Source organism: Sceloporus occidentalis, unplaced genomic scaffold, assembly GCF_023333645.1.
Source record: "Sceloporus occidentalis isolate IW3139 unplaced genomic scaffold, rSceOcc1.0.p SCAF_22, whole genome shotgun sequence".
NCBI classification, from domain to species: Eukaryota; Metazoa; Chordata; class Lepidosauria; order Squamata; family Phrynosomatidae; genus Sceloporus; species Sceloporus occidentalis.
Window position 1 is genome coordinate 11,886,586 of NW_028317002.1, and position 13,014 is coordinate 11,899,599.

General features: G+C 39.2%; 1 protein-coding gene across 1 annotated transcript; it reads right to left on the bottom strand.

Moving 5' to 3' along the window:
- Nucleotides 1-1,266: 1,266 nt before the first annotated feature.
- On the bottom strand, nt 1,267-9,871 carry LOC149301043 (syntaxin-12-like). The gene is made up of 9 exons (XM_089484644.1): nt 9,775-9,871; nt 5,538-5,607; nt 5,267-5,366; nt 4,792-4,929; nt 4,645-4,688; nt 3,681-3,786; nt 2,898-2,970; nt 1,824-1,906; nt 1,267-1,362 (listed from the first exon to the last, which is right to left on the bottom strand). The coding sequence occupies exons 1-9, from the start codon at nt 9,869-9,871 to the stop codon at nt 1,267-1,269; spliced, it is 807 nt and encodes a 268-aa protein (XP_089340770.1).
- Between the last annotated feature and the right edge of the window lie 3,143 nt (nt 9,872-13,014).

The following is a 13,014-nucleotide window of genomic DNA, read 5'->3' on the forward strand; positions in this document are numbered from 1 at the left end:
AAGTGTGAATAACACTTTGGAGTGCAGGTGGAGCTGTAACAAAGTTAGCTAGTTACATGATCCGTCATAATAGAAACATACAAGTTTTTCTGGGTCCACTTGACCTCTTCAAATCTACCGGTATATTACAAAATATGACAACTGTTGTAGCTACTGTTGACTAGTTAACTCCAATTTCAGATGCATTTCAATAAAAATTTGAGTAAAACATTTGTTACGATCTTCCATTTACAGCACAAAAACACTACTTTACGAGACCCAGACCCTGCTTTAGAAAGACTCTCGTGGAGGCAGTGCAACAATTAATGTTTTTCTAACCAAATTATACCTAGTATGCTCATGCACCCACCATTCACTTTTGTATTCCAAATCAGTCATCACCAAGCCATAACATTTCTTGCACATCCCAAGGAATGAGGACCTCTACTTTTTTTTTTTAATAGATTTAATATATTTCTATTAATTTTGGTTCCTACACACAACACACACAAATATTAATATATTACTACAATCGTTCATAGCTCAATTTCTAGGACTAGGAGCCAACAACTATCAAAATATAGGGCACATATATTTTTATATACAGAAGTAGTAATATGTGACTTCACAATGCTGAGCACATCAGTCTTCCAGTACAACATTTTATTTAATAGTTAACAATTAACCAGGTCAAACTGTATTGCCTTGAAATTCAGGTCCATCAGTGTTTTATACAGGCATAATAATCATACTCCCAGTGCAGCTCCTACATAAAACCGTGCCAGTCTTCCCCAAGTAGAAAATTATGTTTTTTGGTATTTTTTTTTTTTTTTTTTTTTACTTTTTCTCCAGGTATAATATCTTAACCTAACCTTAACCTAAAAATGCTTTATATACAGGTGGTGGTGGTGGTAAAGACACTGAATCCATTTGGGGGTTAACAGCTCCTTGGTAAATAAGTGTGACGTTTGACAAGTGCCTGGTCTTCAGGATACAGCGGAGTGAGTCAATTAAATGCTCTCATATAATAGGAATCCTAATAGTCTATGAATGTGATAATTCTAAAACAAGGAGCCATTAAATATGTCAACTGCATAGACAACCAATTTGCTCTGGCTATTCAAGTCTGATCATTAAGCCTTGGTGCCTAGCATGGGAATCAGACTGCTTTTTGTAGGGTCTAGAAAATGTTTTCAACGTGGATACTAAGGGAATAATTGGAGATGTGTCAAGGAGATGGGGTTCTCTTGCTGCTTGTCACAAGTTGGAGATTTATATGGAATGCTCTCAGGATTTCAAAGACAGCCACAAGATCAGAGCCAAAATTCCAGCTCCTGAGGCAAGAGCGAGGATCAGGATGCACATCTTCTTCCGCGACTTTTTCTGGAGGAGAAAAAAAAAAAATGAACAAAAAATGATTAATATAAGTATTAAACAGAAACCTAGAATAGCGATACCTCTACATTTACACGTTATTTTATTTTTAAAAAATGGGGTATTCACACTGTAGTAAAAAGTATTAAAGCATATCAAAATACATATACATTACTTTATGAATATCAGCATGAGCACTACTTATGGTATGGTGGGGTAGTTATTCTGCAAGCCCTCTCATTATAAAATGTTAGTATACATAAGTGTCGGGCTCTTGGATTTTTTTAATATACGCCTTGAAAGAAAATGACTTCCTTGGTAACGGGCTTTTTTAAATAGCCACATACAAGCCAAGCCAGGGCACAGTGAGAATAGATGTCATGTAAGCCATCACTCTCTCCAGGAAATTAAGCAGCAGAATTATAGTTTTATCATACATGCACAGCAAATTGTCATGAACATTGCAATACCTGGTAGTAGGATGCCCTTTGTAATTGTTCCGTTCCTCTCTCCACATGAGCATCGGCAGTTTCAACATTGGCTTCTATACTATCTGCAATATAAAAGAGAGCAAGTGAAGTGATTACAGATGTCCTGAATACGACACCATTCTGTACATATAAAAGTTTGTACAACCTTTTCCATTTGTAGGCTTCACCATATCTTTACTTTTCATATGTGCATGCGTGGACCCTTAGCAAGGGATATCCGCTACATTTTATTTAACGTGTACAATTTTAATAGATTTAAATACACAAGTAAGTAAAAGGTATTTAAATACACCCTTAATTTATCCAAGATGGACATCTATTTAAGGTCCATGCCCCACTGTAGATCCTATGTGGAAGGACAAGCAGCTTAACCTATTTAGATTTCTCCAGGCTTCTGGAAAGCAATAGACTACCCCTTGATTGGGTGATACTATTTTTTATATATTAGCCCAACACTGAGTATTTTACTAACTAAATCACTCCATGAGCGCTATACACATTTTATATCATACTGCGTGATATCCAGCATGGTACTGGGCATACACGTACATGCTTTAAAAGAACAGGCTAGTACCCAAAAAGTATATTTTTATGCATGTTGTGCTGCATGTAGATTGGAAGATTGGAGATGGAAAATAAGACTTTTGTCTCATTTAAGTCCTTATTTGATTGCCTCTACAAAAGTGAGGAAGAATCGGCATGTATATTTCTTGCTCAGTAGCACTTCCGTTGAAGTTACTGAAGCAGCAGCCAATCACATACATGCTAGCAAAACATCAGAACTTTTGATCTATGCATTTTTCTAGAAACATGGCCCGCAAAATGCGCACATCAAATGACACCCTCTCTACAAACAAATAACCATCAGAAAGAATGACTTGTTCTGTCATTATGTGATACATATTAATCTGGCAAGTACATGCCCACGACAAAAATACTTATTCCACTTCTAACTCTAGCTATATAAACTACTATGTTAATAATGATAAAAAAAAAAGAAAGGCTGGAACAATAAAGTTCCAAGATACTTAGCCGTGAACATGAGGTCCGCACCTATAATTTCTCCTTGGTCATGAATCATTATTGCTAGATCCTTGAAAATCTGATTCACATCAAGAATATCTGCCTGAAAGATGAACAACGAGTGAAAAGCCGGGACCAAACTCATCTGTTCAGTTTCTAACTTCTAACTTATTACCAAAACAAAAAGGTCATTTCAACATGAGCTAGTACAAAATTAGTGAATATACAAAACAATAGGTCAGAGAACTGTGGGAAATTGCAGGCCATTATTTTAAATCAATTTGACCAACTTAAAAAGGAAGTCATCTGGAAGGATACGTAATGTTCCGGTGAATGGGTCCATTAAGAACTTCACTTGTAAAGCCAATTCAGAATACACTGTTCCACAATATAGGTTTAAACTGACGATATGCAATTTTTCCAACAGAGCACTGACTTAGTAGAGACAACTACTCATAAACTATTGTTCTGGTGGTAATTCTGTGTGATTTGTAAATCTTGAAGCCTTCATACTATTATATAGTGCTTCTTCCCATTTCTCTTGTAATACAAAACGTTCTAATTCCTGTTGTCAGTTTCTCAAAAATTAATTTCTGAATATAAATAATTTCACTTATAAACTATTGTTCAACAATGCTTAAACTGCGGTGGGAGACGGTCGGTAGCTACCGTTGACGTGTAACAGTTAGTAAAAACGTTCTCTCTAGTCGTAACAGTTTTACACCACACTCCAATAGCACATCTCCATACAACCAAAATCTCATCTCACCTCCACCTCCACAATTCTGTCTCGCGCAAAACACATTCATTTACCTCTAGCTTCTGTATGGCGCTCTCCCTCTCCTTTATAAGCTCAAGGTCCTCTTCTGTAATTGCAAACTCCTCTCCCTGGCTCTGCATCTGGTTCCACTCATCATTACTAGAATGGAGGAGGCAGAATAGATAGGGCACCAGTGACTCCAGGAATACAATAAAAAGTGTAAAGGCATTCAGTACATACAAGCTAAACTGGCTCTAATTAAATGGGTGGGCTAAATGGACCAAATGGCTCTTGGATTTCAAATTCTGTTTTTTTACACCAATTATTTATAAGTTAGTACTAATTATTTTATGGTTTCATCTTAAAAAACGCAGCAAAGCTCTTGACTACTATACCCTACATGGCATGTGTTGGCACACCACCACCCCAGCTGGTATTTTATTTTATTTTATTTGCCAGTACAGAATACAGCCTTCCAATCGATGGAAACATTGTCATAATTTGATATTTTTCTCAAAGCTTTTGCAAAGGCCACTTTCCTTAATGTTGTAATGCGCAACAAATTTCTTTAAAAAAAAAATATGATGTTTTCCCTTGTTGTTGGTCCATGATTAACAACATGCCGCATTCCCTCAGAAATATTGACTCCATGTAATATTGTAACGATATTGTAGTGCTGTCCCCCCCCCCCCCCATACATATTTAGAAAATGATCTTGCAAACACGTAACTGTCCCATGTTCTGCACACCAATAAAAGATTACGGTAATTGGCACTCTGGGAAACAAGAGAAGACTACTAAAATATAAATGGACATGTTAAGGTTTTTTTGTACAAATAAAAAAAGTTTTGACGAATAGATTTCTGCAGCACGGATGGGATATCACAGCACTCCTGAAGTACGGTTTATATAAACACTTGGATTTGGCCAGCCCTACATTTCATTATTTTGATGTATTTATGTCTGCCAGGAGGACAGTTATTCCAATTATCCCAATTATCCAGAAGAGAAACTTACTTGTCGAAGGAAACAAGCTGTTCTTCCTTCTGCCTCTCATCGTTCTAGAAACAAAAATTAAAAAAATTAAAATATATACTTGCGTGTATATTCAGAATCACATGGCAAAAGTCGAATTCAAGACAGATTTTCAGGAGGACATCTTACTGATAAACGGGAGCCAGCTCTTGCCCGGGCAACACTCTCCTTCTCTTTCTGAGACACCAGTCGTTGTACGGCTTGAAAGTGGTTGAGGGAAGCAGAGAAATCATTCATAAGACGCTCCTTTTGGAGCTTCTGTTGTCGCTGGTAGTGGAAAGAAAAACATTGAAACTTTATCTTCAAATGTGGTCATCACAGGTACTCACGCATTACTAAAGAAGCGATTCAGTGGGGAAGTTGCTTAGACAACAGCCATTAAATGGATATCCATAAAGACGGGGATTCTAGAACCAATTGTGTGGGCTAGGGTTGCAGTGTTGTCTGTCCGAGAACCTCCGACAAGCACCATACACTATTGTGAACTTGCGTGTACTGCACTTCTGTGTAGCCTGTCAGTTTTATTTTCATGGATGTGCTGATTTCATTAACAAATTCAAGAAATGTAATAATATACTAGAAAAAGGAAGCAATGTAATGTTACCTGTTCAACAGGAGACAGCGGGGTGGGAACAGAAGCAAGGTCCTTCAAATATGTATTGGTCTCCTTGGCCAAAACATTAGTGGAATGCTGAATCTGCTGCCTGGACGGGGACAATGGTAAAGAGACAATGACAATAGGGAAACCTACGCACAGGAAGAACGGGGTAAGCAAGGATTTTCAGCAAGCGCATAAAAAGGAAATGAGCCAGAAGCATTACATTATTACACTGTTACACTATTACATTTCAATTTGGTAGGATATGGCTACTCACAGATTCTGCTCGAGTTTAGTGGAATCTTTGCTTGTCCCAAGTTGATTTAGCAAGGTCTGTATCTGTGCAGCTGTGGGGAGAAGAAAAAAAGGTTTAGATCTTGTAAAGATCTAAACCTTTGACACATTCTACACCTCCATCAATTCTGCTAAATTCTACACGAGTTTGTTGGACCATGAGTCTACCTTATGTTTAAACAAGGATCACGTTTGCATGCCACAGGAGGACACCTAAAGTTCCAGCATGCATTGTAAAGATCACCTTAATATAAACGTTTTCACTATTTACTGAAACCGTAGTTTATACACAAAGGCAACAAATCTACATTTTAATGGCATCCATTTCTGGCGTAATGTCACTTAAAATTGCGAACCCCAGTAAACGCCAAACTAAACTGACTTCTGTTATAGACATTCCAGCGGTCAGTGGCAAAATACCCCCTACAAGTCACATACAGGTATCAGAATGTGGAGTTTTACAAATAAATCATCATATTTCTATAATTATAAATGGAATATTAAAAAGTTTCCACAATGTACTGTATTTGCTCGATTATAAGACAAGGTTTTTTTCAGAGCAAATGCTCTGAAAAATATCCCTCGTCTTATAATCAGACCTCAAATAGGTCTGACTATGAGACGACTAAGATCCAGATCCCCCGCAGCTGCAGGGAACCTGGATCGTCCTGCCCCCCCCCCGCCCCACTTACCGGTACTTCTGAGTCCCCGGTGTGTAGCTGGGGCAGCGATTCGCATAGACAACTTCCGCTGCAGCAGGAAGGAGGCGTGGCTAGCAGTGGGGGTTGTCTGCGTCCATCGCGCAGACCTTCCCTGCTGTCAGAGATCAGAGTTCCCTGCACCAGTGCGGCACCGGCAGCCGGGGAAGGTCTGCGCGATGGACGCAGACAACCCCCGCTGTTAGCCACGCCTCCTTCCGGCTGCAGCGTAAGTGCGTGGGATCTACACGCTGCCCCGGCTACATGACAGGGAAGTCAGAAGCACCGGTAAGTTTGGGGGGGGGGGGGAGTGTTAAATGGGGGGCATAAGGGATTTCTGGAGGCAGAGTGCTCCGTGGAATGCCTTTTAACCCCCTTAATGCCACTCTGCCTCCAGAAATGCCTTTTTAACCCTCTATACGCCACTCTGCCTCCTGAATGCCTTAAACCTCCCTATATGCCACTCTTCCCCATAATATGCCTTTTAACCCTCTAAATGCCAGAGTGGCATATAGGGGTATAAGGCATTTCTGGAGGCAGAGTGGCACATAGGTGGTCAAAAGGCATATCATGGGGCACAGTGGCATATAGGGTTAAAAGGCATATCATGGGGCACAGTGGCATTTAGAGGGTTAAAAGGCATATCATGGGGCACAGTGGCATATAGGGGGTATAAGGCATTTCTGGCGCAGATTTGCATAACTGGGGGGAAGATTGGAAAATAGAAGGAAATAAAACCAAAATATTTTTCTCAATCATAGCTTTTATAACAAAAAAAATAGTTTAATGAATTAACATTTACTGGTAAAACTTTTTTCCTATAGGGTCGTCTTATATTCGAGCTTTTTCTTTTCTTTTTTTTTTTCCCCCTAAATTAATATTCAGATTTGGGGGTCGTCTTATAATCGAGCAAATACGGTAGTTCACAATTAAATTGCATAAACGTTTGATTGGTTGTGGTGACTATTTAACCTGTGTGGGAACTAGCGATTTAAGGAGAAGGAAGAGAATGCTGCATCAGAGATTAAAAAAAATAAATAAACAAACACTAGTGCAAAACACTGTCAGAAAAACACATTTTAGGATCAGAGGAACATTTACGCTCCACGGTCAGGACATGAAACATTCAACCTTACAAAAGGCAATAAAAATACATCTAAGCACAATGTTATCAGATTTCAGCAACAAAACCATATCAGCAAAAAACAGGTAATTTTCCAAAGTATACAGTGCCAGTCATTTAGAGGACAGGAGCGATTTCCTTACAAGAGAACATTGTATATTCGTATATCAAGCATGCACGCTCATTAACAAAGCCCTTATTTATACACAAGGCATATTGGATTAGGAGAAGCATGAGATCTCTGCTCATAATTCTGTTAAAAGACTGTCACAAGGCATTTGTTGTAAGTTTGAAGTAAAAAAAATAAAAATGTTATAATATATATATATATATATATATAGCACAAATATATAAAAAGTATATAAAAGTATAGAAGAAAAGTATTGTATGGTACAAGTGTATGGCTCAAGAATTAACTTTACTGATGTCCAGCACGATACCTCATGCAAAAAAAAGCCTCAATTATGTTTCTATTTTCGGTATTGAGTGATCACCGTGTAGGTGGCTGCTTGTGTCACAGCTACTGGACATCTGTGTGCAAGCATAAAAATTTGGGGCACACAATCATGCGCCCCATATATTCTCCCCTAGCATCCACCCATGCATACATACAGTATTCATCTTTTTGGCTTATCCAAATATATTGCAAGTAACTGTACGTCCATTAGCTACTCCTCTAGATGGTGTCCTATATGTTTCTCTAGTTTTCCTAATTATCCATAGAGATAAAGATTTTAATTTAGAAATACACCTTTTACACTAACATCTCCTACTCAACAGATCACCTGTCATCAGATTTTGTGTTACTAACCAACTCTCTCCTGGAAAGGGTAACATATAATAAAGTATGTAGAACATGAATGATTTAGTGTTCTACCAACACTCGCACGCCTCCATTATTGATGGCAGCTCCACTTAATAACTAAGCCTTCCAATGGAACCTCACGTTGAGTACTCCAAATCTTACGGTTAAATGCTATAAATTTTCGGCATTTGGCAATGGTATTACGTCTCACGTATGTTTTTGCCTTGAAATGGAAGTTTCTCATGTGTCATTTCGCTCTCCATCACATTTTCCAACCCATTTACAACTACACATCATTTTGTCTCCTTTTTCATTAGTGTCCTCATTTCTCTTCTTCCCAAAGACCTGCCTCTCTTCTGCGTCGTTCTTGCTGGACCCCTCTATGGTAAATGCTTTCCTAAACATCCGAGGAACCGGCAACCGACTCGGTATTACCTACCTAGAGTATTGTAGGCCCAATTTATCCAATCCATAGATGTAAGTGTTTCTCTTACATCCATGTATGCTTTAATTTACCTATAGACCCCTTAATGTGTCCCACGTACCTTACCACACAAGGTGGAATATGCTTTCAAAAGAATGTCTTGACTACATACCACTTAAGGCTTTAAAACCTCTCCATTGTAACCCTCATCTCCAGGAATATTCAACAACAATAAACTTATACAGTCTGCATAAAATACAACTATTCTATATGATTGTCCTCATCAGTCATAAAAAGCGCTGTTAGAACCGAGTAGACCAGCCATTGAAATCTTTTTCTACAAATACAGTTGCTTATTGAAAATAAATACAGTAAAAATTCATGAATAATAGATCTTCAGTGCTACTGAAAGACCTAATGACAGTGACGAATTCAATAGGGTATCCAAACCCCACCCGTACTTTCCTGTCAAGCATCCTGACCCCTTCCTCTCTCCAGGATATAAGCGCACAAGTAATAGGGATTAGAGAAAACACATACAGTAAGGATTTTATCTCGTGACAAAGAAGGGATGGGAAACCTCACACCAGAAGATTCTAGATATGCTCTTTACCATTTCTGTAGATACATAGTATCTCCCTCATACTGAATTTCTCTTAATCTGTATGTATATGATGTACCAACAATTTGCACAAAAGAAGATAATAATGTAACCACAGACCCCACTAGTTTAATAAATGACCTAAGGGTATCATAAATGGTATTTCTGGGGTATATGCACATTCCTATGATGACTGATTACATGTCAGAATCCAATAAAATATTCCATAGGGCAGGCAGCAGTCCTCCCCCAACTAAAAGCTCACCTTTTGAATTGCAATATATACAAATACGTGTCTATGCACTACTTCACTTTGAAGAAATTATATATATATATATATATATATATATATATATATATATATACCGTATATATAATCATCTGACATTGACACGACTGGACTAATACGGCTACAACCTCTACTATATATATACTAAGTGAAATTAACAATGAAGGTTGTAATCTGGAACCCCGTACCCAGCCTGACACATCATTCTGCAGGGGGATCTATCTGTAATTCTGAAATGATCTGTTTTACGAGCGGGACACTGTGCGCGTCTCATACTGACTGTTGTGTGTGATCCTCTGGACGTTGCCGCTGCATGTCTGGATGATGCTGTTAAAGTCCCGGCCCCTGGCCATGGGCTGTTGCCTGTAGCCGGACATGATGCTTTCTCTACTGCTAGACTAAAAAACGTCTTCCCCTCCCGGTCACAGTCCCAACACGCAGCCGCAGAGCGACGCCCGAGAGGTGGGACAAGCTTGATGATGTCACGGAATGCCAGCCAATGGCTATCATTTTCAATTTTCCGTTCCAATAAGGCTGCCAGTTACTAGGTTGGAAGCGGCGTAATGTTACGATTGGCTGTTGCTCTTGGTAACGCTGCTTGGATGTTTGTGAAGGGGCTGACTTTAGGGAGTCTGTCCAGTTACTTAGGGTGGGGAGCAGCGAGGTGTAGTAATGTGTCTTGTTGTTGAAGTGTGTGGGGCTGTAACTTAAAGGGGCAGTCCAGCCAGCATATGTACTTCAATACCATGGGGTCCCTTAGCCAGTGTCCCCATGGTAAATGCATGTGGGGATTCTTTTGAATTCCCCTTTTATGCATTTGCTGCTTTCCTCCCAAGTTTCGGCATCATGGGTTAAAGGTCTAAGAGCGACTGTATTGGTCTTATAGAGTTGCTCTTACACAATGTGAATAGTAAAATAAATGTAAAAAAATAATAATCATTAAAAAAATAGTTAAAAAAAAATTGGTAACATGTAAAAATCATTTCCCACTTATATCACCATCAGGGGAACCTCCCAGCTGCAAAAAAATTTAAAAAAGGCCAAATATATATATATATATAAAATCATATATTTATTAAAAAAATTACCAGCAAGTCCTAAAATTAGCGCTATATCTTAAATTCTCACATGGAAAGAGTTAAAATATTGGCATGTTAAATGCCCATGGGGTTTCTACTTTTAAAAAATGTATGATTTGATGGGGTCAATTGAATTGGCCGGGTGCAACAGTGTCCCAATTAACACAGTGTCCCAATTTGAAAAATGCACATGTGCCAAATGTGGCCTTTTAGCCCCCAAATAACCCCACAAACCTATGCATGTGGGGTATAACTGTACTCAGAAGTTATACATTTTTACCTAAAATAAGTGTGGGAAAAATACACACAAAAAAATACTACTGCAAACTCTGACAAAGGCTGGTGGTAAAATCTGTGCATGCAAATAGTTAAAATACTAGCATTTCAAATACTATGGGGTGTCTAGTTTTCAAAAATATATGGCTTTATTGGGCACACTGAAATGGCCCGGCTCAAAGATGTACCAAATAGGGCATGGGCAGTGGATCCCCAAATGCCAAAGTTCAACACTGAAAAATGCGCATGCCCCAAATGTGGCCCTTTTGCCCCCAAACAGCCAGGCAAACCCATGCATGGGTGGTATCACTGTACTCAGGAGATGTTGCTGAACACATATTGTTTTGACAGTGACATATACCAGAACCTGTTATTCATACTTGGAGAAAAATGTGAGTGGAAAAAAATGCAAAAAAATTAATACCACAAAGACTGGTGATAGAATTAGTGCATAGAAAGAATGCCCTGGGGTGTCTAGTCTTCAAAAACATATGGTTTGATGTGGTAAATTGCATTGGCCACCTTCAAAGATACCTGAAATAGCACATAGGGGAAGAATTACCAGATTTGGGAAAAAATGGTTTTGAAATAGCAAAATGCATACCATGCAGAAAAAAGCAATAAAACATAAAAAAAATTCTAAACTCAGGACTAGCAGAATCTATTTAGCAGGTTTTTATAGATGAGTAAAAGATTTTTCAAGTAATTTTTCACATTTTTTCACCATATTTTATAATTTTACAATATACCGTATTTGCTCGATTATAAGACGAGGTTTTTTTCAGAGCAAATGCTCTGAAAAATACCCCTCGTCTTATAATCGGGGTCGTCTTATAATCAGACCTCAAATAGCTCTGACTATGAGACGACTAAGATCCAGATCCTCCGCAGCTGCAGGGGACCTGGATCCTCCTGTCTCCCCCCGCGCCCCTCTTACCGGTTCTTCTGAGTCCCCGGTGTGTAGCTGGGGAAGCGTGTAGCTGTCTACGCGATTCGCGTAGACAACTTCCGCTGCAGCAGGAAGTATGCGTGGCTAGCAGCGGGGGTTGTCTGCGTCCATCGCGCAGACCTTCCCCGGCTGTCAGAGATCAGAGTTCCCCGCACCAGTGCCGGTGCCGCACTGGTGCGGGGAACTCTGATCACTGACAGTCGGGGAAGGTCTGCGCGATGGACGCAGAAAACCCCCGCTGTTAGCCACGCCTCCTTTCGGCTGCAACGGAAGTTGCCGGGGGAGTGTTAAATGGGGGGCATAAGGCATTTCTGGAGGCAGAGTGCTCTGTGAAATGCCTTTTAACCCCCTTAATGCCACTCTGCCTCCAGAAATGCCTTTTTACCCCCTATACGCCACTCTGCCTCCTGAATGCCTTAAACCTCCCTATATGCCACTCTTCCCCATAATATGCCTTTTAACCCTCTAAATGCCAGAGTGGCATATAGGGGTATAAGGCATTTCTGGAGGCAGAGTGGCACATAGGGGGTCCAAAGGCATATCATGGGGCACAGTGGCATATAGGGTTAAAAGGCATATCATGGGGCACAGTGGCATTTAGAGGGTTAAAAGGCATATCATGGGGCACAGTGGCATATAGGGGGTATAAGGCATTTCTGGGGCAGATGTGCATAACTGGGGGGCAGGTTGGAAAATAGAAGGAAATAAAACCAAAATATTTTTCTCAATCATAGCTTTTATTAAAAAAAAAATAGTTTAGATGAATTAACATTTACTGGTAAAACTTTTTTCCTATAGGGTCGTCTTATATTCAGGTTTTTTTCCTAAATTAATATTCAGATTTGGGGGGTCGTCTTATAATCGAGCAAATACGGTATATATTGTGTGGGTTCAGTAAACGGGAAAGAAGAAAATTACAGCTAAACATGAGCAGCACAGAAATGTTAAAACGCCCATTGTCACAACAGGTACAAAAAATAAAATCAGCCATTGTCATGAAGGGGTTAGCAGCGGGTATTATTATATTATATGCAAGGTTATTAATATTATTACTATTATATTATAATTGCTACATACAAGATGTGCATGCAAAGGAAATCAACACAAAAATCCATTCTAGAAGATTAATTTCAATTGACTAATCGGATTCGAGCACATATACTGTTGAGTCTTAGTGAAATAAGTAAGGGGGGGTCATACTTACTATAACATAAGC

Bases quoted from the DNA above. Each gene is read 5' to 3' on its own strand.
- LOC149301043 (XM_089484644.1), bottom strand. From the start codon at position 9,871: ATGTCCGGCTACAGGCAACAGCCCATGGCCAGGGGCCGGGACTTTAAC. The intron at 4,930-5,266 runs GTAACATTACAT...TTCCACTACCAG, and splicing joins CGCTGTCTCCTGTTGAACAG to CGACAACAGAAGCTCCAAAA. The intron at 1,907-2,897 runs GTGCGGACCTCA...TTTATATTGCAG, and splicing joins TGACCAAGGAGAAATTATAG to ATAGTATAGAAGCCAATGTT.